The 27614-nt window shown below is 37.2% G+C and overlaps 1 protein-coding gene across 2 annotated transcripts; it reads right to left on the bottom strand.

Annotated features, from left to right (window-relative positions):
* Nucleotides 1–1163: 1163 nt before the first annotated feature.
* Nucleotides 1164–27414, bottom strand: chs1 (chitin synthase 1). Of its 2 annotated transcripts, XM_014340389.2 has the most exons (36): nt 27305–27414; nt 27064–27141; nt 26826–26906; nt 18744–18879; nt 17866–18051; nt 17208–17409; nt 16138–16298; nt 15933–16008; nt 15048–15160; nt 14332–14512; nt 13928–14021; nt 13586–13682; nt 13276–13397; nt 12683–12778; nt 11833–11997; nt 11590–11737; nt 10794–10859; nt 10525–10700; nt 10252–10310; nt 9742–9942; nt 9466–9634; nt 9158–9273; nt 7787–7966; nt 7588–7692; nt 7366–7483; nt 6783–6864; nt 6473–6708; nt 6104–6204; nt 5864–5945; nt 5540–5693; nt 5268–5372; nt 4871–4981; nt 4564–4701; nt 4347–4426; nt 3968–4034; nt 1164–2403 (listed from the first exon to the last, which is right to left on the bottom strand). In XM_014340389.2, the coding sequence occupies exons 3-36, from the start codon at nt 26870–26872 to the stop codon at nt 2326–2328; spliced, it is 4248 nt and encodes a 1415-aa protein (XP_014195875.1). In that variant the 5' UTR covers nt 26873–26906; nt 27064–27141; nt 27305–27414; the 3' UTR covers nt 1164–2325. The 2 variants fall into 2 exon arrangements, with proteins under 2 accessions (XP_014195875.1, XP_014195873.1); XM_014340387.2 differs by having other exon boundaries at nt 27064–27414.
* Between the last annotated feature and the right edge of the window lie 200 nt (nt 27415–27614).

Here is a 27614-nt window from a genome sequence, read left to right as displayed (position 1 = left end):
TGTTGTGTTTATTCCTTCCAAAGGGGTAAAATAAGTACGTAACATGCTTATGAAATAGTTTAAGGCATTCATCTTCTGTCAGAATCAGACTGGCAATAAACTACACTCACTGAGCACTTCAATAGTAAAGTATCTAATTAACTAGTGGTAAGAAGGCATCTCAGTGCATTTAGGCATGTAGAAATTTTCAAGATGACCCGTTGAAGTTTAAACTGGGCATGAGAATGGAGATTCAATTAAGTTTGAATGTGGTCTGGTTTTTGATGCTAAACAAGCTGGTTTGAGTATTTCAGAAACTGCTAATCTACTGGTGTCTTTTCCACACAATCATCTCTGTGATTTGCAGAGAATGGTCTGAAAAAGAGTAAAATATCCAGTGAGTTCTACGATTGAAAATGCCTTGTTGATGCTAGGTCAGAGAGAAATGGTCCCAAACTGCCCAGAGTTGATAGGAAGGCAGCAGTGACTGTAATAACCACTCTGATAGCCACTCCTATCACAATGGCCAGAATTCGCACAGAATAACCAAAACTGGGCAACAAAAGCTTGAAAGACTGATGATTCTTGATTTCTGATGCATCATTTAGCGTAAACTGTTTGAAAACATGGATCCATCTTAGTTTGTATAAACAGTTCAGGCTATGGGTGGTAGTGTAATGGTCTAGGCGATGTTTTTTTTGGCATGCGTTGGACCGCCAAGTGAGCAATATTTGAATGCTGCAACCTACCTCTGTTCCTTTGTGACCACAGCAGCAGGAAAATGCACCACACAAAGCTCAAATAATCTCAAGATGGCCTCCAGTCATCAGATCTCAATCCAATAGAGCACCTTTGAATCTATAAAAAGGTGCATTTACATCATGGATGCGCAGCTATGTGGACCATAATCTTTGAGGAACATTTCCAGCAACTTGTTGAATCTATGCCGAGAGGTCCAGCCCAGTGCTAGCAAGGTCGGCCTAATGAAGCATGTGGTAAATAAATATAATACTAAGTGCACGGGTGGATTATTAACAGTTTTGTTTCTGCTGTATTTTATGTGCAGTGAGACTTTCACACCACACTGAGAAGAAACAAGTACACAGAACTAAACGTTGCAGGGTTAGTCCACTGATTTACCCAGTACACAACCAGAGCAACACTATAACTCTGCATTACACCAAAAAACAGACAATCTGAAATCTGCATGATGTACGTTTAATTATTTAAATGAGCCAAACATTGCTATAAAATAACAAAGTTGAGTCACAGTACATAAATACTCATTTTACTGTATTGGATCGTTAGATCAGAAGTTGTAAGGTTATATCGTTGACAGACAGCTTGACATTTTGTTTGATCGTTATTTAATTTTTTTCAATACGAGCATATTATTGCCCACAATATTTTTTTTAATTTACTTGTACCAATTTTGTCCACTTTGTCTAGCGCATCGCTGTACTTGGCAAACATAATCACAATATACTGACACAATATTGGAAGGGCAACACAGTTTAATTACACCACAATATAAAATAAACTAAAAGAATTTCTTAACAACAGTCTATGTGCAAATATTGCATTACTGGCACTGTTTCCTGCACATTCAAGTACCTGTCAATATTTTAATATTGACCAAGGATTGAGATACACACTTTTCATAAATACCCAGACAGATGAAAATATTATACTCCTCTCTACATCTAGCCCAGTACTGTAGTTTTATTGATTTGGATGCAATAGTTGAAGAAGAACAATAACAGGATTTACACAGATTTTTCAGTAAACTTAAAATGCATCTTATTCAAAGAGCTTTTTTTTTAAAAATCTGTTTTATAGTGAGATGCAAAATCAGTAAACCTGATGGATTCAACTATAGTTCTGATAGCAAAAACAGCAATCTTACAAGCAGTTATATTAAAATTAAACAGCCAATCATTAAAATCACTCCATCCTTTGATATTATTGTGTTAGGTCCCATTCTCACATGTTAATAATTCATTGTGCAATGACAAACAAAGTTTATTGGATCTGTTCTGACTGATTTCCCCTGTGCCATTTGGCCTCCCCTGCTGGATTATACCGGGAGGCAAAACAGCTGCTACATAATAGATAAAAAGTAAATTATTTCCTGTGATGGAAAGCTAAAGACATGGGATGTCTACAAGGACTGTGTGACAGTGTGTGCTATGATCATGACCAGAATGTACCGTGTTTAATGCACAGTGAAACCTGAGGAAAATGAACCACAGTGGAGGAAACAGCCCTGAGGTGGGAAAAAGCTTGCTAATGATGCCACTTTCGGCTTGTTGTTGCGTCTCTGCAGCTACATCTTCTTGTTTCTGACTACAGGTCTTCAGTTGTCAGGAAAATTTCATTGTGTGCGGGGTTCTCCATAATGAAGTGGTCATCACCAGTGTCGTCCTGGATGACAGGGAAAAAGGTCAATCAGCATTTTCCAAAATACAGGAGTCTCTATGTTTTAATCTTTGAGAAGATGCCGTGTCTGGATTAGTGTTATGGACAGTTGACAGGTTTCATTGAGACCACACTGGTGGAATCTTGGAATGGTTTGAGGCGCTAAATTCGTCGTCTGTGGCATAACTGTTAGCCTTGAACGTGACTGTGTCAGTAGCTGATAGGACTAATACTTTCTTGTATTGCTACTTTTACTTAAGTTAAAGGTCTGATTGCTTCAACCACATCTGCTGATGTTATTCTCCCCAGACGTTTCAATTCCGTCTCCAGTAAATGCCTTTAATGATCCACACTGCGCGCTGCAAATACCCCCTCATGTTTACTGTTTTAGAAAAGTTTTGTGTCCCAAATTGGCTATTAAGAGGTAACGGTTGTAAGGAAAGCTTTATGCCAAAAAGACAATTTAACAGAAATGGGCACTCGTCAGAACTCAGCATCATGTACGATCATCAGATTTTTAAGATTTCTTTAGTATTTAAAAAAATTCAGTAATAGTTGTGAATATTACACAAATTACACATTGCTTACAAGTTTATATTATTTAGTTTAGTTTATACTTCTTTCATATATGTTTGTTCTACAAGTATTAATAACATTTTTCACAATGGTGCATTATTAAAAACGTGCATTACAGTTACATCCAGTTTCTCTCGTATAGTACTGATTATTACCCACTTTCACCTTTTTTAATAATTTATGAATCTGGTTTACATAAATACATTTTTTGTCACTTAATTAAGAAACAAAGTCATAAGACAACATGTTTGTGTGTCTACGAATGCCATATGCTTCTATAAATGCGAACCATTTTATTAATAATTAATAACTATTTTAAATATTTTGCAGTCTATAAAGAATTCATCATGGTTTAATAGCTTCTTTTCCCTGCAGGGACACAAAAGTAACTGAACTAACAAAAAGCAAGTAAAACCCAAAAGCTCTCAATTTTTATGTTGTTATGTTATTTTTAAATGTGTCTGTTTGTTGAAAATCATATGGAAACTAGTTAGTTATTTTCATTCAAGTATTAATTAATTATTGTGGCCCTGGTAAGTTTTGAACTGTTCCTAGCAAGATGAAAACATTTCATTTCATCGTAAATCGACTGAAATGTACAGAACGATTAAAACGAATACTTAATTGCTATATTGTGATTAAACCGTACTGTATGTGAAACCTGTTTAAACGTCAGCTGTGTTGGTCTGCACTATGTGAAGCTCCAGGCTTAATTTGAATACTTTAGTTTGTATTTAAAAAAAGAAAGGAAGACATTTTAATGTTTGTTGTCATGTCTGACAGCCTGATGTAGCTGCTATTATGTTTTTAGCGTTTGTGAAGTTTGGATTTGTGCAGTTATTCTTTCATTTATTTTGTTGTTTTAATCATGTTAAGTCGGCTGCAGTTTGATTTTCTTGCCTTACTGCCGGTATGTGTGGGGCCCATGTGACGTAGTGGTCGAACATAATCAAGCCTCATGATTATTTGTATGCTTTTGAGTGTAATTACTTACTTCGTCTTTCTCTTTGTAGTTTTTCTCTGAGCTGCGATAGGACACCACATGGATCAGGGTGTAGACTCTGAAAACAAAAAGGCACAAGGATGAAACATGAGGGGAAAATGTGGGAAAATGAAAATGAAGAAATCGATGGATAACAGTGACAAGGACAAAGCCATTATAACTCTCCATAAAGACAGAACTCAAAGACTCCCTGCTCATGATTGCGGGGGGGGGGTTATTCAGTGCCAGATTAATAACTTTGATTAAATTTCTCTGCTTCTCAATCAAGCCTGCTGGATTGTCCTGCTTCATTTTCAAGGTCACTAAATTAGTCAAAAAGTACAACCTGTGAGGAAAAAAACAAAAGTTAAATGTGAAATGATGTTTTTACCTGTGATATAACATGGCCAGAAACTGCACAATGAGAAGAATAGCAAAAGACAACAGAAACATCAAAGTGAGAGGCTCCACCTGTCAGAAAAAGAGCAATAGAATGGATTACTAATTACATCAGATGTTACAGGAGTTCAAACAATTATTTAAAAAGAATCACAATCCTTCTGTAACTGCAGCACATGAATTTAGGAGTGTCTGTTGTGGGTCCCAACCTTGAGGAATTCATCACTTTTAGTTCCATTGGGATAATACTTTGGGATCCTGATGCTGATGACATCATTTCCAATGGCCTGCAAGAAGAAGGTAGCTACCACCCAGAGCACGTTTATGATGAAATACAGGAAGACGGCCTGTGGAGAGGTAAGAGAATTTAATCTTTGATTTCGTTTTGCCACATTTCAAGTGGATAATTGTTTTTAAAGGTTTCACTCCCGACCTGCAACCTGACGCATCAGAGTATTTTTTCATAATGATTTGGGATCATTCGTTTGTTATCATTGTCATCATCAGAGTGCTGACCTTGTTTCTCAGTGACTTTAGTTCTCTGTTGACTTCCTCCTGATGTTCTTTAGAGTGACTGATTGGTTTCAGGTAGCGCTCGATTAGCTTGTTCCAGAAGTCGTTCTCATTCTAAACACACAAAAATGCACACAGTTCAATATAACTCAATAACTCCATTTAGCAAATATAAATTTTATTTTCCTTAGAAGATCAGAAATCTGCTAATGAATAACATTTCAGGGCGGTTGCTTTGTTCACTATACCTTAATTACTGAAAACGAACGGCAAAATTTAGAAAGATTTACATCTACCGTGCATTGTGAAGTAGTAATACTGTGTTTAAATACTCATTTTAAATACAACTTTTTGTATCTACCTCTATCTGACAGACCCGACAGCTGAATAAACATCTTACCTCTTCTAGCTTTTGCACTTGTGGGGCAGCGAGTGTTTTCTCAATGGCTAGCTTTACTCTCTTTTCCAACTTCTCCATTCGATTGGTCTTAAGGGTTTGCCGTGCCTGAGACACAGAGAGAAGTCAGGTCAGTTATGTATTTTCTGCAGCAGCAGTTTTCAGAAGTTTTCAGAAGAATAGAAACTCTGGAAATCAGGTTTCCCCTCAAATTAATTTCATTTTGTTTTAAAAGCAACATGTTATTATTTTATTTACACCAAAGTTGTCATCACCTGTCTGTTTAGCGCAAGTTGTAACTCCTCCAGCTGATAGTCTGACAGAACGTCTTCAGGCCCCACTGAATTGAGCTCTACGTTGAGTGTGTCTGTTAACATCAGCACCAAGTCTTCGCACACTTCATCGTAATCTTTGTTACGGAGTGCATATCTGAGGAGAACAAAAGCAGTTTAACTACACAACTGCAGCTTTGCCACCGGGGTAATTGTACAGCATCTTACACAAACGTAGTTTTAGTGTAAATGTTAATTATTCTTGTAAAAATGCCTGCAAGTGAACAACAAAAACATGCAAATACTTGGATGATGTTTATTATTTACCGTATTTGTTCTTGTAGATTTCTCTTCATGTTGAAGTATGTCAGCTTTTTCAGAAATTCTTCCTTCACTGGGTGCACCCAGTCTGCATACACATGAAAACACACACACACACAGATAGCATCATTACTCTGTTTCATATGCTACATAATGTATAGTATATAATGATCCACAGCTACATGTATAGCTGGAAATTACAGTGTGGTGCACTCAGGACCTAAATGCATTTAGAGTGCTTCTCACCAGCGGCGGGAATCTCTGCCTCACGAATCATATAGTCATCATCATGATCACTGTCTTCTTCATCAGATGAACTCATGCTCCTGTTTTCAGCACCATCGTCACTGCACACAGCACACATGCACTTATTGTGGGCTTCTTAATTCCAGCGCACATCTCATTTTGTCCTTATAAACAGCTGTGTTCAGTATGAGACTTGAATGGAACTGTGTTATTTTCAAGGCCAGTAGTATATTGGATTTCTGGTAAAATAATTAATTAAATTCAATTTGATTTATATAGGGCCAGATCAGCCTGTGAGCGAACAACATTAGAAATGACTGACCAAATAAAGGAGAAGAAACAACCACGACAACAACAACAGAACGCTACCTGCTACTGGAACCCAGGTCACTGCTCTTTGCTGCCTTCTTCCTCAAATCATCAACTAGAGGTCTTGCAATCTCTTCCTTGGCTTCTTCTTTCTTGGCGTGTTGTTTGGTGTGAGGCTCCAGCATTAAGGCTGGGTGTAGAGGTGTTTCGTTTTGGGTGATTGGATTGGCTGGGATGTGCTGTATAATCTGACCCGCGAGCTGCTGAAATATCAGACGCTCTGTTTCCTGGGTTACCTGTAAAGCAACAGAGTTCATTAATCCATTCATCCATCACCTGCTGTCAGGTATGTCGGGAACTGTAACCATACCTGTATCTTCATGTCCCAGCAGCAGCATCTACAGGTTTTGTCACAGAGAAGATTGTGTAGTTTCTTCTGCTCTACACCTCCCCTAATGGACAGACAGATATGAGGATGTATGGTCACAAAGAGTGATTGATATGACAAGATTAAAAAAAAAAAATCAATTTCCTGCTGTCTTATTTGTTTTTGTTTCATGGATGAGTGTCAAATATGGAACAGGAAGTGGATGAACTAATGGATTTGGTCAGCTAAAAGTTCTGCACGACTATATATACACACTTTCAGGCTAAGACTTCTCTAAAGGCTCAGGCTTTTTTCTACTCTTCGATCCCTATGATGTCAAAGACAGGCGATATTCTTGATATGGTCATTTTAGGTCCAGAGCTCTGGCTGTAAGCACAGCAGCTCCTCCACCGACTGTTCAGATCTTATGAACTTTACACAGTAATGTTGCGTTTTGGGGAAATGCAACATTTCTGTTTGAGATTTGAATTTGTTATAATTTTCCATTCTTATTTTGATCCCTATCATATTATTGCTATTTCATGATAATTAATTAAACAAACAGTGGTCTAAAGTAATGCATTACTTGTTGGTTTCCCTTGTGCCCCAGGACACATTGTTCATGTTAACCAGCGAGTAGATGGTCAAAAGGAGATATCCACTGGGGATGCAGATGAAATACATCAGACCATAGATAATCAAGACTGCAAGAAAGAAAAGGAAACAAAGCCAAAAAATGTCACATGACATGAAGCAACATCACACAAAAAATGTGAAATAATGCTTAGAACAATAATAATGAACATACAAAACTCCTCAGGGTGGAGTAAAGCTGTTATCAAGTACATGATTGCCATTGAAATCAAAAACAATCCAGTGGGGGTCAAGAAGGTTTGCTGAATCACCATGTCACCTAAAAGAGAAAAAGGCATTTGCACATTTAATGGACATTTATTTGAAAGATATGAGACTGCAACAACATACAGTCAAAAAACGATTCTACCCACCAATGATGGAAAAGAAGGACGCAGTCATAAGGAATGCATACAGAACACTCATGATGCCGGCAATGGTTATTTGGGTATTCGACTTGGTTAAAAAGCAAATGAGGATGTAGAACACGGGGGGAACGCACGCGACGACGATGGAGAGTGTACCAGTGAGTCTGAAGACAAACTGGAAAGCACCTGGAAGGAAAAGATGGAGGGGGAGGAGAGAAGGAGAAATAAATGACTGATGTAAAGTTATTAATGCACAAAAATTATTAATGCAGATGGGCTTGGCAAAGTGAATTTCCCTGTAGTTACCATTACAAGTTATTACTAAGTCTGCCTTCAGTTAAGCCAAGTGTTTAATGAAAACTGGTGGTTCACACTGTAGTTACCTGCATTAATGACTGCATTAAAGTTCAGATTAGAAATATTTGTTCCAGGTTTTGCTTCCAGGATACATCTTTACAAACCACGAGAACTCAAATTTTTAAACTCACTTTACATAATTAATGTTTCATCCTTTTTTTTCTTGTCCTTTTTACTGTTTTTGTGGATGCATAAAGGTATTCGCATTTGGAATAGTACAAATGTGGCAATTTTCTATTAAAAAAATATAGCACAAACATCTGCCCAGACTTGAATTTAGTAGGCAATGGTCAGAGGTCATTAGGACCTCAAACAGGCCACCAAGCCATAATTCAGAATAAATAAATACATAAGTTAATTATGGCAACATTTCCCAGACAAGTTTAAACAAATGATAGAATAATAATATTTCACGTGCTAAATAATGGATTGAAACAATGAAATCAGTGTGGTCTACCATACTACACAATGTGAACCCTAATAAGGAACTTTGTAAACGCCAGTTCTGGTAAGTGCGGTATAAAGAATTTGCATAAAATGACATGCAACAAAGATTATACCATACAGTAAAGATGTTAATGTGTGACATGCAGTGAACTGGATCAGAAGGATTTTAACAAGTCTTGTGCGTTTCCATTTGCCGGTGATAAAACTAAGTTTATTGACACCATAAGGAACAAGTAAGGCATCTGAATTTGGTTCAGTCAAATCTTTAAACAAGTTATTATACAGCTTACTTTATGGGAGCGGTCTTAAAATGAAACCACTATGCCATATCTATTGTAGTTGTGTTTGCTCAATTACTTTAGTTCTGTTTCCTTGTTGCAGAGTAGCATAATTTAAAGACAGTCACGGGTTTCTGAGAGAATCTGTAGGATTTACTTCCCTAACGGAACTTTTTATATATTTCAAAACCTAAAAAAGTGTTTGAAAGCTGAAAGGATAAGAGATAAACTGCAACTTAATGGCATGAATAATGGTGATAAATGTGTTAGAGTCATTAACTAGACTTAAACCTACTTGCTATCATGAGAGTCACAGAGGCAGGTCCCAGGATAGAAGATCCAACAGTGAACATCTGGTAGAAGACGTAAATCCCTGAGATGGACTCGTTTCTCTTCACTGTCTCTGGACCACTAAGATTCACAACCACAAAAGAGTTAGTATGGCAGTAGAAGTGTTTGTAGGATTTATAGCCTACAAACATGACCAGGAAAACATCAAACTAAGAATGAAAAATTTTCTCTTTTTTTTTTTAATGTTTTAAGTAAAAAGCAGGATGGCTATAGAATGAAACCCTGCTATTATTAATAACATGTAACACTAGCCTGTGGAGAAGGTCCAGTGTATTAGCCAATGTTGAAGGTCCCCATCGTCTCCTCTGGTTGTAAAACTCTTCAAATTCCTGTGGTGAGTTGGTGTATGCATCTGAAGCAGCATTATACTCGACTCGCCAGCCTTGTTGCAATAGCAAAGTACACAGCCATCGATCCTCCCCTAGAAGAGCACACACGAGACACCAAGAGTTTAAATGTCAAAACACTAAGAGTACAAACTAGGCGAGGTAAAAAAGTCTACTGATCCTTTTGGTTGCGTTTACCAACCTTGATCATACTGCACATATTCTTGAGCTCTTTGTGCAGTTGTTGAGTATCTTTTTAAAACATGGTCATCCATCAGGGCCGACCCTCTGAACAGACTGAAGCATCCCGGACTGCACAGCACAGAACCAAACACATGCTCTGCTGTCTTCTGGAGCCAGTGACCTACTGCATACTCAAATTTCTGGTACCACACCATGGGACCTGGGATGGCAGAGAGGCAGATGAGAGGAGAGATGAAGCAAAGGAGGTTGAAGAATAATAGGCATTTGGAAAAAAGTACATGTAGTACGTTGTTTCTAAGTTAGTCCATCATATATACAGAGCTTAAAAGAACACTGCAGAAGCAAAAATCCCACTAAATGCTGATGTAGGGAATGTCAAGAACTAGAGTGGAACTATGAAATATACACGATTTCCAGTTTATCAAAAGGCTTTCTTTAAATGTTTATTTTTTAAATGAAATACATTTAATGATACATCAGTGGCAATACATATGAAATGCCCACTCACCCATGCCAGTAGGATGGATTCTACCACATGCTGCACCTACATTGTCATACATCCTCAACCTGTGAACACAAATATGTTTTATAAATTGACATGTTTGACAAGCAACAATAACTAAAATCGACACTTTCTAACTGGATGACTAAATAGCTCATAAAATGAGTATTTGTTGTATTTGTATTTGTTGTCTACAATAGCATCAGTGCTTTATGGAGGAAAATGATGTAAATACTGAGCCATGACAGATTTTAAGAAGTTGACTGTTCTGCTGCTCACCTGTCTACAAGCAGAATCACAGCTTTAGGGTGGAAGTCAGTGTCTCCGTCAAGAGCAAGAATATACGTGTTGTCGTCTGAGATGAACTTGCGTTTGTTGTCGTTGTCATACTGAGGCAACACGAAAGTCTCACTATCCAGAGAGACCAAACTGGCTCTGGAAAAGTTATTCAATTGCTAAAAAAAAAAAAAAAGATAGGTCATTGAAAAATTATAAGAAATTATACACAATGCCAAAATAAGTTGACTCGAACAGCTGAAAAGTCTTACTGGGATCTTTGAAGGGTTCTTCACAATGTAGCCTTTCCAGCCAAGCAGGTAATACATGTACATTATCTAAGAAAAAAGAAAAAAGCAGCAGTATTGAATGTTAAAATCCAAGAACAGCCTTTTGGAGACTCACTGTTTAATAGTCTAGATGACTTGACAGAGGTGATTTGTCAAATTAATTAAACTTTTATCACACAGGTAGAAAATACAGAATGATTATACCAGCAATACTAGCAAGCATGTTTTAAATTTTAACTAAGCATTTTCATACATTTACAATTAGAGTTGAACACAGATTTAATTAACAGCACTTCCAGTATCTCAGTATATTTACTACAGTCCAAATCATTATTAATAATTGCATGCAGCACAATAGAGCAACACAGTTTCTTATTTTGAAATACTGAACAGCACTGAAATGATTTCAGCCATTTATTTTCATGCCTAAGATATATATAATATATATATATATATATATAAAATATCTAGTTTTGGAGTTGCTGCTTTTCTATCCCATATTCAATAGTAAATAGTTTTTTGAGTAAAACATATATTTTTGACACATTTGAGTAATAATAATGAGTGTTGAAGAACCCGTCCCACTGTGTGAGGTTATAGAATAGTAGAATCAGACCGTACACATGATGGGTCCATTCAAGCTCATACAATTCCAATACATGAAAAAAGAAAACAAGTCTGCATGTTTGAGTGAGAGAACTTGGTTTTTAGTGTATTTCACAATCACATACACATAAATAGGGATATAGAGATAGAAACTTTCACAGCTAATCTGTACCTGGGACCATCTTTTTTTGTTCCTGATGAGTAGTTTGTCTTTTAGGTGAACATAGAGCATGTTCCCTTCTGGCAGAACAAACATCAACCTGCCACCGTAGGGAGTCTCAATGATCGACACATCGTCAGGCTCTTTGTTGGTGAAGACCCTGAACGGAAGGATGTGTAGGTGATCAGTTTGAAAGATGGATAAAGAGAGACATGCAGATGTATACACATATATTTAACTGTGGGGTAATCTCACCTGTAAACTTCAATGACAACATGGATCAAGTCATTAACATAACTATTAACCAGCCTCTTGTTTGTGTCATCGTCAGTCATGAAGGCATCGTCCATTAAAATGTGACACTCAAAGTCAAAACAGTCCTTGTGATCTTCCTTTGGATCCCCTCGATAACGGTCCAGCCTGAAACAATAACAGATGACTGTATAACACAGCAAAAGCCTTTTCATTTAGGTCTTATTTTTAAGTGTGAACAGTCAGTGCACAGCAGGAAATAACAAGAATGACAGGAAAATGCATTTTTTAAATGTTAAGCAGCCCAAACACTTGGCATTTTAGGCCTTTGAATATATTAGGTCATAAGCTAATGAATTTGACCTTTTATTTACATTTTTAAGAACCACTTTACCTCAGACTGAGAGGCTCTAAATGCCTCTCTGTTTAAAAATTTCACCTGTGTACTGACACCTGCCTGGTGCGAAATTAAGCAGGTGGAGGTAAATCAAACCCATCTTTTAATACGCTGTTATATTGCTCTTTAAAGATAGGTAAAAGAGAAATTAAACCCACGCTGTGTATGTGATACTAGTACACCTGGGGCTAGATGCTTTAAACTCAAACTCGTTATTTTCATCAGAATTATAAAGCCGTGCTTAAGCATGCTTGTTGTTAAATCTCAGGCACTGTGGATTTGTATGCAGCCTGATCTACTTTATGTCTGTATGTGCAGATAAAAAAAATTATATAATGATGAGAAATGTGATAAGAAATTCTCATCATAGTGACTGGGGTATGCACATGCATGTTTTTGTGCCTACACTTATTTATTTGTCTGGCCCCTGATGTCTTCAGAGGTACTGGCTCTAACCTGAACATGGAGGTGAGAATCTTCAGCATCTCGTCGTAGGTCTCATGCCACATGGTGGCGCACAGATAGATCACACACTTCTGCATTTCATCATGGCTGTTAAGGAGAGGAGAAGTTGTAGCAGAATTTTTAAACATTTCATGCTGTGAACACGCACATCTTAGAAGCATCTGCTATGGAGGCTCATTAATGTTACACACCCATTGTGGAAATGGCTTCATAAAATGTGCCACATGTGCAGCTGCAGTGAATTTGGGGATGCAAATAAGCGAGTTTCCAATTTTGTTGAGGTCGTAGATGAACATCAATTGTTTTTGGGTCATGTCTGTGTGTATGTCTTTACACTGAGACGTGCTCTGCTAGCGACACAGTTTGCATGAACTCAACTTCAAATGCATTTTTTTCTACCTATACTTCAAATAAATTATTCACTGCATAATTGCATACTGCATTTCCTGTTGAAGAAATGTCTGTGCCTCTACTGCATTTGAAAAGTTATCACCCATTATGATTGTTTTTTGTTTTTTTTAGGTTAATTTATGACCACACTGAAATAATGTTCAACAGGGAAGCTATTCTCAGATCACACTGACCTTTCTTGGGTTTTGGCTTTTGGAACCTTCATCTTGGTGTTGAGTAGCAGAGACAGGTCAATGAAAGCAGATTCATACAATCGACGAACAAAGAGCTGAGATGTTCTTTCTATACGCTGGACCTAATGGAAGGTGAACCACAAAGCTATTTAAGTGTATGTCATTTAAAAAAAAATCAGATCTTAAACTTTTCTGGGAGTTTAACTAAAGCTTCCAAATAAAGAAATGACTGAATTCATTTAAAGCATACATCTTCTCATAGCCAATTGAGTGAAAGTGTGTGCATATGCGCTGTGTTTTTTTCTGATACCTTGATCTTCCATACGTAGTAGGTACATGTGACGAGGCCTGACCACATGCACACTCCCTCCAGTGCCAGCATGGCAAAAGGCCATTGAAAGTAGTGGCTGTCAATCAAATGGTAAATAAATATTTTGAGTGAAGTGTGCAAAGATAAGAAATACAGAAGATACTGTACTTAATATATTGCTATAGGACATGGCAGATGAGGTTGGACAATAAATACTTCCATTTTATTCGCATTAAAAAAAAATTATAAATGACCAGGCTGCTTGAAGTGTAAGAAGAATTAGTGACTTGAAAAACTCACATGCTACGTTTCATTAACACATTTCTCAGCATACAAACACACCTGTTTAGTGAAGTCCGACACATGCTCTTAGTAAGCTCGAGTAAGACCGCAGACGTGTTTTTGGAGTTCAGATAGAGCAACTTGTCACAAAATTCTGCAATAAAACAAACATTTTTTTTTTTTTTAGCTTTATTACATGTAGTTTAAATAACTAATTTATTTATAATTATAACAATTTATACATATAAATGATACAGTGCATCAGAGGAGTCATGGTGTATTTTTTCAAAGTGTATTTTCATGATGAAAATATTGAGCTACTTAAGTGGAAACTCCCCTGTGCTGAAGCTACTCATTAAACAATTCAAAACTGAATGCAAAACTTATTGCAAGTGAATTTTTTATGAAGGTAGTTCAATTTGTCTTGACCTAAAAAAAAGAATAAAGAAAAAGGAAAAACTCACCTATGATGCTTTCTGCTTTTGTCCCATTATCCAGTTTCCATCCCAGTGTAAAAAACAGCACTATTCCCAGCAGTAGCATTGCAGGTCCAGTGCAACATAGAGGAAGGGCAAAACTCATCCTGACAGAATGAATCTTACAGGCCACCACTCCAAACCAGTGGCAGGCTGCTGAGCAGAAGGCCTGAGACAGAAGATGAGGGCAATATTTGTTAAGCCTAATTTACAGTCATAAGGACAAAATTAAGATTGTAATGTACTTAATTTACACGTTAGACCATCCTACCACCATTAAAATATGTTTCTGAACCAATTCTTTGTGGAAAAGTAAGAAAGAAGTGCAAAAAAGTGCTTTACACTTCAAAACTCAGATCATAATTGGAACATGTGATCATTATCATGCCTCGGGCAAGTAAGTAGTGGATACAGAGACCCCTGACGGATTAAACCTGCGGCTGCTAAAGAGTCTGTGTGAATGAGATTTGATTGGTTTAAGTAAGTTTTGTCTTATTAAGTAATTAATCTAGACTAAACCTGCTGAGAGCCATAAAAAGAAAATGATCAAATGCAATAATGGGGAAAAAGTGCTTTTTGCTAAATCACCATCAGACACAGTTTTGTCTGCTACATGCAGTGATAAATCAGATTCTACATTTATGGCATCTAGTCTTCCTACAGTAATTTTAATACATGTTGCATGCTCTCTTCCTTCTACTTACTTGTAAGAAAAACAACACTAGTCCTGTTTTCAGGAGTTCTCCGTCACGCAGGATAAAATTGTCCCACATGATGGTTTTCGCAATTAGCTTGTGGTAGATCAGGTATACGGCCCCTAGAAAAGACAAAAACAATTTTACATGCCACATTTAAAAATGCACCCCTCTTTCACTCAAATTATTTAGTTCACAATGAAACTATTTTTTATGACTGTTCTTTGTTTGTGGTCAAGTAAATATTGTTATGGTATAGAAATACATTGATTTAAAAAAATACTGTAAATAATAAGAGTGGTAACGTTTTAAATTCCTGCAGTGATAGAAGAAACAATTTAATCTGCAACGTGTACAGAGATACGGTACAGATAACATAAATCTGTACTGTTCTGTCGATTGGGTCATCTACCAATCGGAAGCTTGCGTTTAACTATCCGTAGGCAAGATACTGAACCCTGACCCCTGATTTGGGTGTAACTGGGTCAGAAGCTTGCAGTGCTTAGTTACAGTAGAAAAAACACTTTATAAAAATCAGCCCATGTATCAGAACATTTGCAATAATAATTTTATAAGTTAAGAAATACATTGGATTTTAAATAAATAAAAATAAAAGAAAACATATTAATAGTGGTTTATTGTGCAGAATAGAAAACCTAGATTTACTAATACTGAAAACAACAACTGAAGAATTCATCACAGCTGGAGAACATCCTCTGCAATCCATCTGCACCCCTGACATCACAGAAATCTGTTTGTTCTCCAGTGCGAATGTGGGAAATTAGATTTTTCATCACGCGTCCATTGCAGAGTGGGTGTAATTTTGCCAGCACGTTTTTTTTTCTCTCCTCTCCATTCATTGCGTCAATACAGACATTGATGGCAAATAATTACCTATCACTAATATCCTCAGAATGCTGCTGATGACAAACACAAAGTCTCTGAAACCATCCAGTTGTGACAACGTATCCTGTGGGGTAAGAGAGGAAAAAAGATCCTCAGTGATCGTGTAAAAAAAAAGAAAAGTTTCCTTATCATAAACATACAGACTTGGAAGAATGCAAGCTAGCTGAAGCTCCACTATAGAAAAACAGCGTACCTGCATGCGGTTGGTTGCTTGTAGTGAATTTTCCCACCAGCACAACGAGACAAGGAGGGAAGAGAAAATTCCAAGTGCCACGTAGATATAGCAGTCAGAACCCTGTCTGTCCACATATGACGTTACACGGACATAGTAGTCAATTCCCAGCATGCAGTAACCTGTTGGTCAAGTTAGTCAGTTAATAAATGCATATCTAAACTTTCTCTTATATCAGTAGATACAGTGTATATGGAATACGCGGTATCCACTGTCTATCCAAATGTCCTAAAAACACACCTATCACTCACATTTTCAGCTCCATAATATTATTCTTGGACTCTGCATTACAAAATAATCCCTATTTATCTCATTCTGAGGTACCTTCTCTCTCTTTTTTCCGAATACTTGAAACTTTGGCAAAGTTTAATATAAGTTTGCCAATATTTATACATTTTTTATACACCATACATATTTTTTAAATCAATCATGGAACTTGGAGCTTGCAAGCTTGGTGCTAGATTTGAATCTTAAGCATCAAAACTTGACTGTTGTTGGTTTAAGAGTTGTTGTTTTGGCAGTTAAGACGTTTTACATCATTTATATGAGGCAGTTGTTGTAATGAAGGCGACAGAATTACTGTGTCAGAATTGGATAAACAAGACAACAATGGAACGATAGTTTAAAAGAGCTGACAGACAATTAGTAGCAGATCAGTTCAGTCAAAGCCTGAAAACACAAACCTTGATTGAGAAGTGTTCAAACAATTGGGAGAAACAGAGAAAAATGAGTGACGTACAGAACTAAGAAAATAACTGTCGACTTTACTGCTTTCTGCTTCATTCACTCCCTACCCCTAATTTGTGAGCAGGTAAGGTTTGCCAACATGGCTGTTAAACCTCCTACTATACCTGCTGTGAGCTAATTATCATAACATGTAGTTAAGGATTATATTATATTTAATTTTTGTAGAGCGGCTCTCGGTTTTTTGTGTTTTCACCACACTGAATCTATGAATGTTCAGGGGACAAAGCTAAAAAGAAAGCCAGGGAAACAAGCTTGCACATAGAAGCTAATTTAAAAGGAGTTACCAATAGAGGTGAGTATGAGGGAGCAGATTGGGAACACAATTTTCCAGTTATCTCGCTGTAGTCTGAATATTATCTGCATAATTGCAGACACAATGCAGACTCCTCCACTGATGAAGAGATTAGTCAGGACGTCAAACTGAGGCATAACCACCAGCACGAGGACTGAAGTACCGAGAGAGACCAGGACCTCAATGAGGCAAATCTGGAAAAGACACAAAACCAGAAAGATGTCCTCACTTATGCAGTGTTTCTATTGGTTTTGGACATGGAAATAGAAGCCATTAAAAATACTTTATATTAACCATTAATTTGTATCATTACCATCAAATGTACATTTTACTTTTTTTTCTTTTCTGTCTTTTGACCTAAATAAACCTTTCTGTTATCGTCTGTATAATTCTTAAAGAAATGGCAATAAATACACAAACAAGAACAACATAAATAAGAATAAGACAAAATTCTCTTTATAGCATTTTGTTGAAAATACTATTAGAAGATAAACTCATGATTAATTAACTGCTCCAAATGGGACCTACTTTGTGCCAAAGATTAACAAAAAAAACATTATTACTAAGTTTGTCTGTAACGATTTGAAATTTTACATTTTTCTGCTGTCTAGTTATAGGTACATAAACTAAAAATATGTAGAAAAACATACAAATGCCATGATCTTCATTTTGGGTGGTACAAAGCTCTTGAAGGAACATCGCCACAGCGATTTCAAAAAGACCAGGACGTTGGGGAAGACTAGGCAGAACATCATCATCAGCATGTAGAACTGTTTTTCCTTTGGGGTGCGCCGGGACATTGGACTGGACAATGTTGACAACACCAGCAGGGAGCCCTGAAAGGATATATGATCATTGTGTGTTAAGAAAATTCTATTTCCAGGAATAGGAACTAGATGGGGAATCCCAGTAAGGAGAGTGCTGGGTACAAAGGCATTCATTACTGTAAACTCTGTCCTCTCATAAATAGCATGAATCTTCTTCGTGTTACTTTATGATCAGGCAGGCAGAGACAGATAAGCTTGTTGTCACATGATTTGTACTTTTCACACGATGCGTTCTTTGCTGAAATGCCTGAAAGAGTTTTTTTAGACATACAAAACATAAATTGATTTGCAGAGTGCGCTCTGATGGATAAACTATGCAACATGAATTGGGAAATTTCTAATATAATATATCAGCCAGACTCTAATACAGTACATGGTGGTCTTATTTTCCATATATGGAACACAGTACAGACTCAGAGTTTAAGAAAGCAATACTACTGTTCAGTGGTGATCAAATTAATCAAAATAATCCAAAGCACTTTCAAGAAAAAAACAAAAAACACTAAAACAACAACAAAGCCATAGATGCAGATTTTTAAGTGTCTGTCTTTGAAAGAAAATACTAGAATCTGAGGAGTTGGAGGCAATTTTGCTGTGTCCAAAGTCAGCTATTTTTTAGCCAGAGCTTGGACTTCAGCCTCAGTGGTAACCAGATGAATAACTTCACAGAGAGAAAAAGATAAACTCACAAATGGTCCTACCTTTGCAACAACAGCAGTGGTCAAGACAGCTAACCCCACCAAAACAGCCACTAGATGTTGAGCCAGCTGGAAACATCTTCTCTTTTGTTCCTTCTCAGCTCCTGCGGGGTTCAGCTGGAATGGATCCCATGTATCCCTGGAAAATAGATATTGTTTGACTATAAAAACAGAAAACTAGAACGACTGTTTAATAATGTACTAAAACAATGGTTACCTAATAATCTATTAAAGTCAGTTGAAGGATGACAGAGAATTAATAATAGAGTAGAAATATCTTTTAGTTTCATCTATGTGAAAGAGAAAACACTGAGCTGTCTCAGTTTACTGATATTAAACTACAGGTATATGCGCAGTGCCCTTCCTGATTTTTTTTTTGTCTTTTGTGTGTGCATATTTTCTTTATCCTCAAAAGTTTCAGATCGTCATAAAAAAAACATAGACAAAGACAACCCTAGTAAATAAAAAATGCTGTTTTTAAACGATGATTTCGTTTATTTATCAATTATCATTAGGGCTGTGTGATATGACAAAAATCTCATATCCCGATATAAGACATTTATTGTCCTGACAACGATATAAATCACAAAAATGTAATATTTTCAGTAAATTCTGTGAATCTTGGGCAATTCGACATGCGTGAACTTTTTCCAGCCGGGCGTCCTTTACCTGGATTCGAGTGTTTTAACCAATGCATGAAACTATACATTTTTAGACATAAGTTGTAATGGCCACCATTTTCTTTGAAAGTTGAAGTGTAAGATTTATTTTTTAGCACCTGACGGCTCTTTTTTTTCTTCTCATCCGTAAACTCTCTGCACACTCTTTCACGTGATTCAGTTTATTTTGAAAAGTCTCAACAGGATCTTGAGCTTTATTGTGAAAGGTTTATGTAGAAAACAAATAAGCGGACAGCGGAGCCACGCGATGGTTTTATCGTCGTTGTTGCTATCGACAACACGTAAAAACAGGCGCTTGACCATCAGTAGTGTGGTTATATTAAATATAAGAGAAAGCGAGAACTCATGGAAAATAATATAGCCACTACAGTGGCCATCAAAACGATGAAAAAATATTGCTGTAACGACACCACGAAACAAACGATAGCTTAAAATAGATGTTTTTATATCGTCATCCGATATATATCGGTATATCAAACAGCCCTAGTTATCATCAGTGTTGGGACTAACGCGTTATTAAGTAACGCGTTACAGTAACTACGTTATTATTGTGGTAACGAGCACGGTAACTAGTTATTATGCCAAAATCAGGAACGCGTTACTCGTTACTGGGATTTAGATAGGCTCGTTACTCGTTACTTCTGTGTGGTGGCTATCGCGGAGCTTCCACAGATTCAGTAACATTAGCAAGTGGTGGAGGCAGCAGGTGGATGAAGGAAAAGACCCGAGGCGGCCGCCGGTCCAGTGTGAACTGAACTTCAGGTAAGAAGTTATGACCTGCAGTCTCTCTGGGTCAGATATGAACCAAGTTTAGGTGGAGTTTATTTTCGTTATGCTGACTTTTTCCGTACTGCGTGCTAGCTAGCATGACGGAGTTTCTATACAGCTGGGTGGTGCTATGATGTTAATGATGTTGAACTTTATTTTGTTCATAAGTTATTAGAGTTGCCAACCGTCCCGTCTGGTATTCAGAGAAAATATTACGCGTTTCTTATTGAGGTGAAAAGGAACAGTTTGTCCCGTAATTCAGCTACAATGAAAAAGGCACAAAGCTGGAGTTATTCTGTGTCTTTGCTGCACAGCTGCCTCTTCTTCTTCATTCTCCCCCCTCCCTCTCCCGTTTCTACTTCAATCATGAAACTGATCAATGATCAGCTGATCGGCTCTCTTGTTTGTTTATCGCTCACTTTGCGCCGAAAGAGGAAACCAGCGGATGTCGCGCTAAACAACAGCAGCACGTTTAAGCTTGATCAGCTGTTGTTAGAATTTATTTAATATTAATTTCTAGTATCAGCTGATGTTTGCTGGAGCCACAGCTGTCAAAAGCTGCTGGTCATGATATGGTTTGGTTATCTGGTGAGAGGGAAACATGAAGATGAAACCAGGAGATGTCCTTACTGAATCATCAGAGCTGAACAGGTGATGGAGAAACAGGTTTACCTTTTAGGTGACATGAATGAGTTGAAGGGAAGTTATGAACTGTTTCTGAGAGACAAATAACACCAGGATCCTTTTTTATGTAGCTGACAGCTGGTAACTGTGCAGGGGCGGATCTAGCAAAGTGTTGCCAGGGGGCCAGGTAGGGCATTAACAGGGAGAGGGGGGCACAAAGAAATACTTTTCTTTCTTATTCTCATTTAAAATGTCTAGCTTTTAAAAAATAATTATCTGAATCTTACAACAAACGATTGATAGATTGATGCATATATACCATCAGAACAGTGAACATCACTGTCACAACAGTGTTTATTTTCATTCAAAGGCTTTATGATTTTTCCTATAATGGTGGGCCGGTCTCTAGTCAAAATGCCCGGGCCAATTTTCTGTCCCAGTCCAGCCCTGTATGCAGCTCATCTGCAGTCTGGTGTTACCTACATCTTCCTATTCAGAAGGCAGAATTTCTGAGTTCTGAGTACAATCGAAAGCACCACGACTGCAGTTTTTGTGTTGGATGTAAAAGGCGCACATGACTCTGTGACGTAGGCTAGAATCATGGCAGCAGTCAATGACGGTCCAGGCGTGGGATTTCTCTCGTGGAAATGTGCACATTATCTTTTCCTTTCTATTGGTAGGTGGCACAGTGCACTGTGGCAAGTAAGCAAGCTAGAAGACTGGCAAAGTTATGGAAGAACACATTAACAAGAGAATTCTGAGTAAAACCAAAGTTACTTTCCCTAGTAACTAGTTACTTTGAAAGTAACGAGTAACTTGAAGTAACTGAGTTACTTTTGAGAGAAGTAACTAGTAATGTAACTGAGTTACTATTTTAAAGTAACTTACCCAACACTGGTTATCATTTCATTTATTAAGGGAAAAAGTTCTCCAAACCAACTTAGCCCTATCTGAGAAAAGTAATTGTCCACTAAACCTAACAACTGGTTACGCAACAGTTGGCAGCAAGTGCTGCAATCAAGCATTTGCAACAACTGGCACTGAGTCTTTCGTTGCTATGGAGGTATTTTGTCCTATTTGTCTCTGCCGAATTGTATTAATTCAGCCTACATTTTTAAAACATTAATGGCCTTTTTAAATTCATGCCAAAAAATCTAAGTAGGATTTAGGTTCATATTTTGACTAGGGCACACCAAGACCTTCTTTGGGCTACTCAGTGATGGACTTGGTAGTGTGGTTTCTGATCTTTGCCCTGTTGCATAACCCAAGTGAACTTGAGCTTCATGGCATAAACTGAGGGCCAGACACTCTATGTCAGAAAGTTCTGGTAGAGAGCAGGATTCACCCATTAGGGCTGGATCAGGTGATCCTGAATCCTCCCTTAGTTTTGCTGCAATAAGTGTAGGCTGCTGGGGGATTCCCATGATAACTTTTTCCTTTTCAGTCACCTTTCTCACTCAACATGTGTTAATAGACCTCTCTGCATTGAATCATACTTGTTATTAATCCCTGTCTCTCTTCCACAGCATGTCTTTTATCCTGTCTTCCTTCGGTCACCCTATCCGGTTGCAGCAGATGGCCGCCCCTCCCTGAGCCTGTTTGTTGTTTTAAATGTTGTACTGGATTCATGAGTTGTCCATGTGCTCTTGAAGCAATTTTGGTGGCCACTCTTGTTCCAAATTTTCTCCTTTTGTGAATAATAACTGTTATTGTGGTTCATGGGAATCCATGGCTTTGTAACTCTTGCCAGACCGATAGATGTCAGAGACTTTGTCACACAGGTTCTGTTTATGTGACTTCTTGATTCCACAGGTCTGTCAGTAATCAAGGCTGCCTGGCAGGGCTAATCAAACTGAACTCAGGTTTCCCAAAAATGTGGTTAATCACAGTTAATTACTTTAACTAATATTGTTGCTCAACTTTAAAATTATAAATAATTTAGCCCCTCGTTATCTTGTTGATCTTCTTAGTCTATATGTCCCTGGGCTCGCCCTCAGGTCTTCAGCCCAATTACTCCTGGCTCAGCCTAGCTCTAGGCTTAAATCTAGGGGTGACCGTGCTTTTGCCCTGGTTGCACCGAATCTGTGGCACAACCTTCCTATCGCTTTCTGTGCGTCAGACTCCGTTTTATCTTTTAAATCCCGTTTAAAAACTCATTTATTCAACATAGCTTTTCCATCTAGTTAGTGTCCCTATTTTATATTTGGTTCAATTTCTTATTTATGTACTTTATCTTTTAGCTATATCTGTTCTTAGTACTTTGTTCTTATATTCCCTTCTATTGCTGTATAATTAGTGCCCTTAACCTGATGACATATGTGGTACTTTGTTAATAGTCTTTTATTTAATGTCTTAATTTTCCTGTTTTTATTGTAAAGCACTTTGGTGTACCGCTGGTCTTTTAAATGTGCCATACAAATAAAGTTGTATTGTATTGTATTTAATTATCTTCCTGATTCCTGAAAAACAGGAAGGGGGCCGAGGTTTTCACAGCACTGTTTCTTATCATGATACTTTAACATTTGTATGGTCATGACTACATTTATTAGGTGCAAATTGACTGCAGGGACGTTTTTAAATGAATATGTGATAAACCATGGGTGCATAGTCAATGGATGAGCCTGTAACAAGGAATTAAGTGAAGAGTTTTACATTTTATACCTCAAACTATTGCTGATTGTGATCATGGTCTGTTGTGTGTTGGTTACAGCACAAAATGAAGAATCCTCTGTTATCTACAAATGTGCCAAAGCCCTCAGTTCATCGCAAAGGTCAGAGTACAGTTTTTATTGAACAGTATTCTTTCAACAGTGCGCTGCATCTCTCTCTCTTTTTACCCATTTTTGGGGGGTCTGTGTTTATTTTTGTCAGTGATTGTCACTTGTCAGTGTGAAATATAGCAAAAGCTTTTAGCATGAAAGGCACAGTGTATGGTTTTGGTGCTTCCAGATTAGAATGTGACTGGCACGCAAACAGGCATCTAAGCTAAAAGATTCTCAAGCAACCCTTTGGCCATAATTACACTCGATATCTGTGTTTCCTGGCACATTAAACGTCACCATCTCTGCCACCCCGATGATTAATACAGAGTGCAGAATAATTATCAGGGTGTGGGTTTTTTACCTTGAGATTATGCTACACTGTGATCTCTGGCTTTGCCATAGCAACTGAAATACTGTTAAGTCAAGGTGTAGTACAAAATGGATTGATGCTGGTAGAAGGTTGTTATATAAGGACTAATGATATTACACTATTGCTGTTATTATTATTATTATTATTATTATTATTATATCATTATTATTATTATTATGTGACGCTAGATAACTATTGGATTTTTAGGATAAATGACAGTGGCAGTTTTTAGGAAGTAAAAAAAATCTGATATCGATATACTGGATAATCTAACTTTTTAAAAGCAGCGAGAAAACAAAAGTCTGCTGTCTTTAGCTTCTCCCCCAATGGCAAGTGACGAGCAGACAAGCTACTTATTTTTTTGTGTATTTATGAAACTAGTGAGTCTTCATTAGACACGATATTGATGGAAGAAATTTAACTTTTCAGATGTTTCTACCCAAAGCTCACTAGGATACGCCACCGCGGCCCCCTATGGTGAAAACTATTCGAAAAAGCTTTCTGGAGAGGTATTTAAAAAAATAGCTCTCAGCTCCTTTGCTCTGTGACGTCAGTAAATCATTTCCTTATGAGTTTATGGAGGAACTTGATTCAAGTTCTTTTTATAAATTATCCCTAACCCTATAAAAAAAGGAGCATTATCCAAAGCTTTGTCGATCACAGGTTATTAGTCAAAAACAAAAACACCCCCAAAAACACCAAGATGGTAACAGTGGAAAGACGCAGCTCGAAGCCTTGGTAATCCAGTCAGTGAGGTAGATTTATATGAAGAGCAATTTGTGCTGAAAAGACCAGCAAAATCAGGAAAGGACTTCAGTTCCCCAGACTCAAAAAGTTTTTACAAGAATGACTCACTATGACAACAAACTTCAGATTAGAATATTTACTTATCACACTGTATGATTATCTGCAGACTGTAATCACCCAGATTCAACTTGGCTCCATCACATCATAATGTCATAACTGTCATAAGGCGTACCCCTGTTTAAGAGTGCACTCGATTACATGGCCCATTAAAGCTCAAAAATCTTTTATTTCAGTAAGGTTTTTTTTTCCCATAAAAAATTAAAACTGTCACACAGTTTGGCTGCCATATGTTAGGAGTTTGGAAACTGGTGCACTGGCTCACTTTGCTGTGACCTTCTAGTCAAGTTATATTACTCTCTAAAGTTGCGTAACATTTAATAAATTGGGAAACAATTAACTGCAATGATTTATATAAAAGTAGTTAATATTTAAAAACTTTATAGACACCACTCCTAGCTTTAGTTTAGTTTAGTGGAAGTTTAGAGGCTTTCAAATCAAAAGTTGCTGATAAAATATTGTTTTATTTTTCTTTATAACTTCATAATCACAACAAGGGTGGTGTAAAAAAGCTAAACTCAGAGACAGTGTCATAATTTTTGTGTCAGATATACCTACATGGAGAATTTAATTACAACTTCAGCGTGTATTTAACATTTGAAATGGAGGCCCTAACAGCAGGCAGTAACAGTAGAGATGATATCAGCTACAGCAATAAAGCGAAGCACAGCAGTGCACAGAACAAATTAACTGTTTTCTTGGCTGTGAATTATATCAAATGGAAACCTGGTAACACAATACTTTATGGTGAAAAATAATATATATATATATGTAATATCCATTACCAACACATATCTCACCAACAATTAACCTCCTAACAATGATGAAGAGGTTAATAAAACTGGATAGCGCATCCAGGGACAGGAAATTGAATAGCTGCCTGGTTCAAAGCGGCATGTGGTGTTGAATGTATTTCTGTCTCATTCTCAGCGCAGCAAATAGGAAACAACTTTAAAGCCGCCGTGATGACATGAAACACGTTCCTGCTGCAGCTTGGTCAGTTAAAGAATAACATGTGCTGACCCTGATTTAGGAAACAAATTCACTAACTGTCTGACTTCAGTAAGTTCCTGTGGTAGAAATAAATCAGAGGCAATGTTTTTACAGTGAGCATAGACTAAAACCAAAAAGCTTACGTTACACACGATTCCGAAATTTCGATAATAAGGGAAGGAGAAAATGCAAAGATACAGCGCTAAAGAAATTTATTAGACCACAGATGCCACAGATATCCTAAATTAACAGTACTGCTAATTACTAAACACATTTTTAATGTTTCTGTAAAGGTTAATTCACCACTATCTTCAAGCTCTGCAATCAAAATGATATTTTTAAAGCACATTATTATTTTTTTGATTAAAAGGCCAAATTACAGTCATTTCCTTCCATTCCTGAATAGAAAATTAGTTTTAGTGGTTAAATGTTATACTGAATTAATTTCCGACTTCTCAGAGAAGTCCAGCGAGCTATTTGGTAATACAACATGAATTTTGTTTTTATGGCTTAATAAATAACAATACAATCTTTCATTTTAAACACGTTTTTGAGATGTTTCTAAAATATTTGTGTTCTTGTTTTTATGTCACCCTATCAATACAGATGTTACTTTTGATTTAATCAGGTGAAATTGTTTCTTTTTTTATTCATATTTTCCTTCTTTTTTTCCTCCCACCGCAAGTTATCATGCTTCCACAGCACACAGCCAGTTTTATTAAACACCGCATGGGTCACAAAGCATAAAAGACCCAGAGGAGAAGATGGATTTCTACTGCCTAGAAAGAAAGTGTCTGCAAGACCGCTTTCTTCCTCCATTGTATGTATTTGATCAAGCAGGTTAATTAAGATCAAAGCATGGTTGGTGGACTCGTGGCCTGTCACTCATATAAATGTGATTTCCATATTTAAATTCCTCTCATGTCACATATTATGCTCAGTTTCACATCTGTGCCATTAGTTAAAGCAGAAATGAAACCACATAACCTTTATGATGCAACACACACTCTTGAAGATTTTTTACCTGTGCCTTCCTTCTCTTTTCTTTCCTCTTTCTCTCAGATCCTCCATTCTTCTTGTTTACTCCACTGCATCAACCAGGAACCTAAAATAGATCGTTTAAAGATAGTTTAAAAAACTGGCTTTATAGCACGCATTTTAAATTAAACCATGTTCAGGACATAGACAAAAAAAATCTTTAAACAATATCGGCATTGACTTAATCGACACATATTTAAATGTAAAACATAGAGATTCTTTACCTTGATAACTGCCCTATGATTAAATCTTTTCTTAAGTGTCCAACTATCCACCCTGCTGAAGCTCTTGAAAAAGTCTGCCTTCAGTGTCAACCCAAAATAAAAAATAAAATACAAAATCAAACACCAGCTACTGTTTTAAAATGAAGTAAAACATCAATAAAATGATGTGAAATGCCAAATCAAGACTCCACACAGGTGTAAAATTCAATTTAGAAATGCCTATGCTAATAATTGGCCTGACCCAGCTGCCTCGCTCCGTTGGTCTGTCAGGGAGTTTGTCCTTTGTACATCTGATTTATTTTGTGCCTTATCACAGTTTATGAAAGTGACACCCATATAGACAGTAAGGCACAACCCCCGCATGTATGTGCTCTGATGATCATAGTTTATGAAAGCTATGGAAACCAGGAAGTTTGTGTGGATTTCACAGGAGACGATATTTAACCACGACCAAAGGTTGCTGTAATCACTCATCATGAGTAAGCTAAACAAACTAGGAATTTGTTCCTGCTTGTGCGGGTGATGGAAAGGGCTCAAAGCTTGTCACTGAT

Source organism: Haplochromis burtoni, unplaced genomic scaffold (genome assembly GCF_018398535.1).
Source record: "Haplochromis burtoni strain Fernald_Lab_line unplaced genomic scaffold, NCSU_Asbu1 Contig_11, whole genome shotgun sequence".
NCBI lineage: Eukaryota > Metazoa > Chordata > Actinopteri > Cichliformes > Cichlidae > Haplochromis > Haplochromis burtoni.
This window is presented reverse-complemented; position numbering and strand designations above follow the sequence as displayed.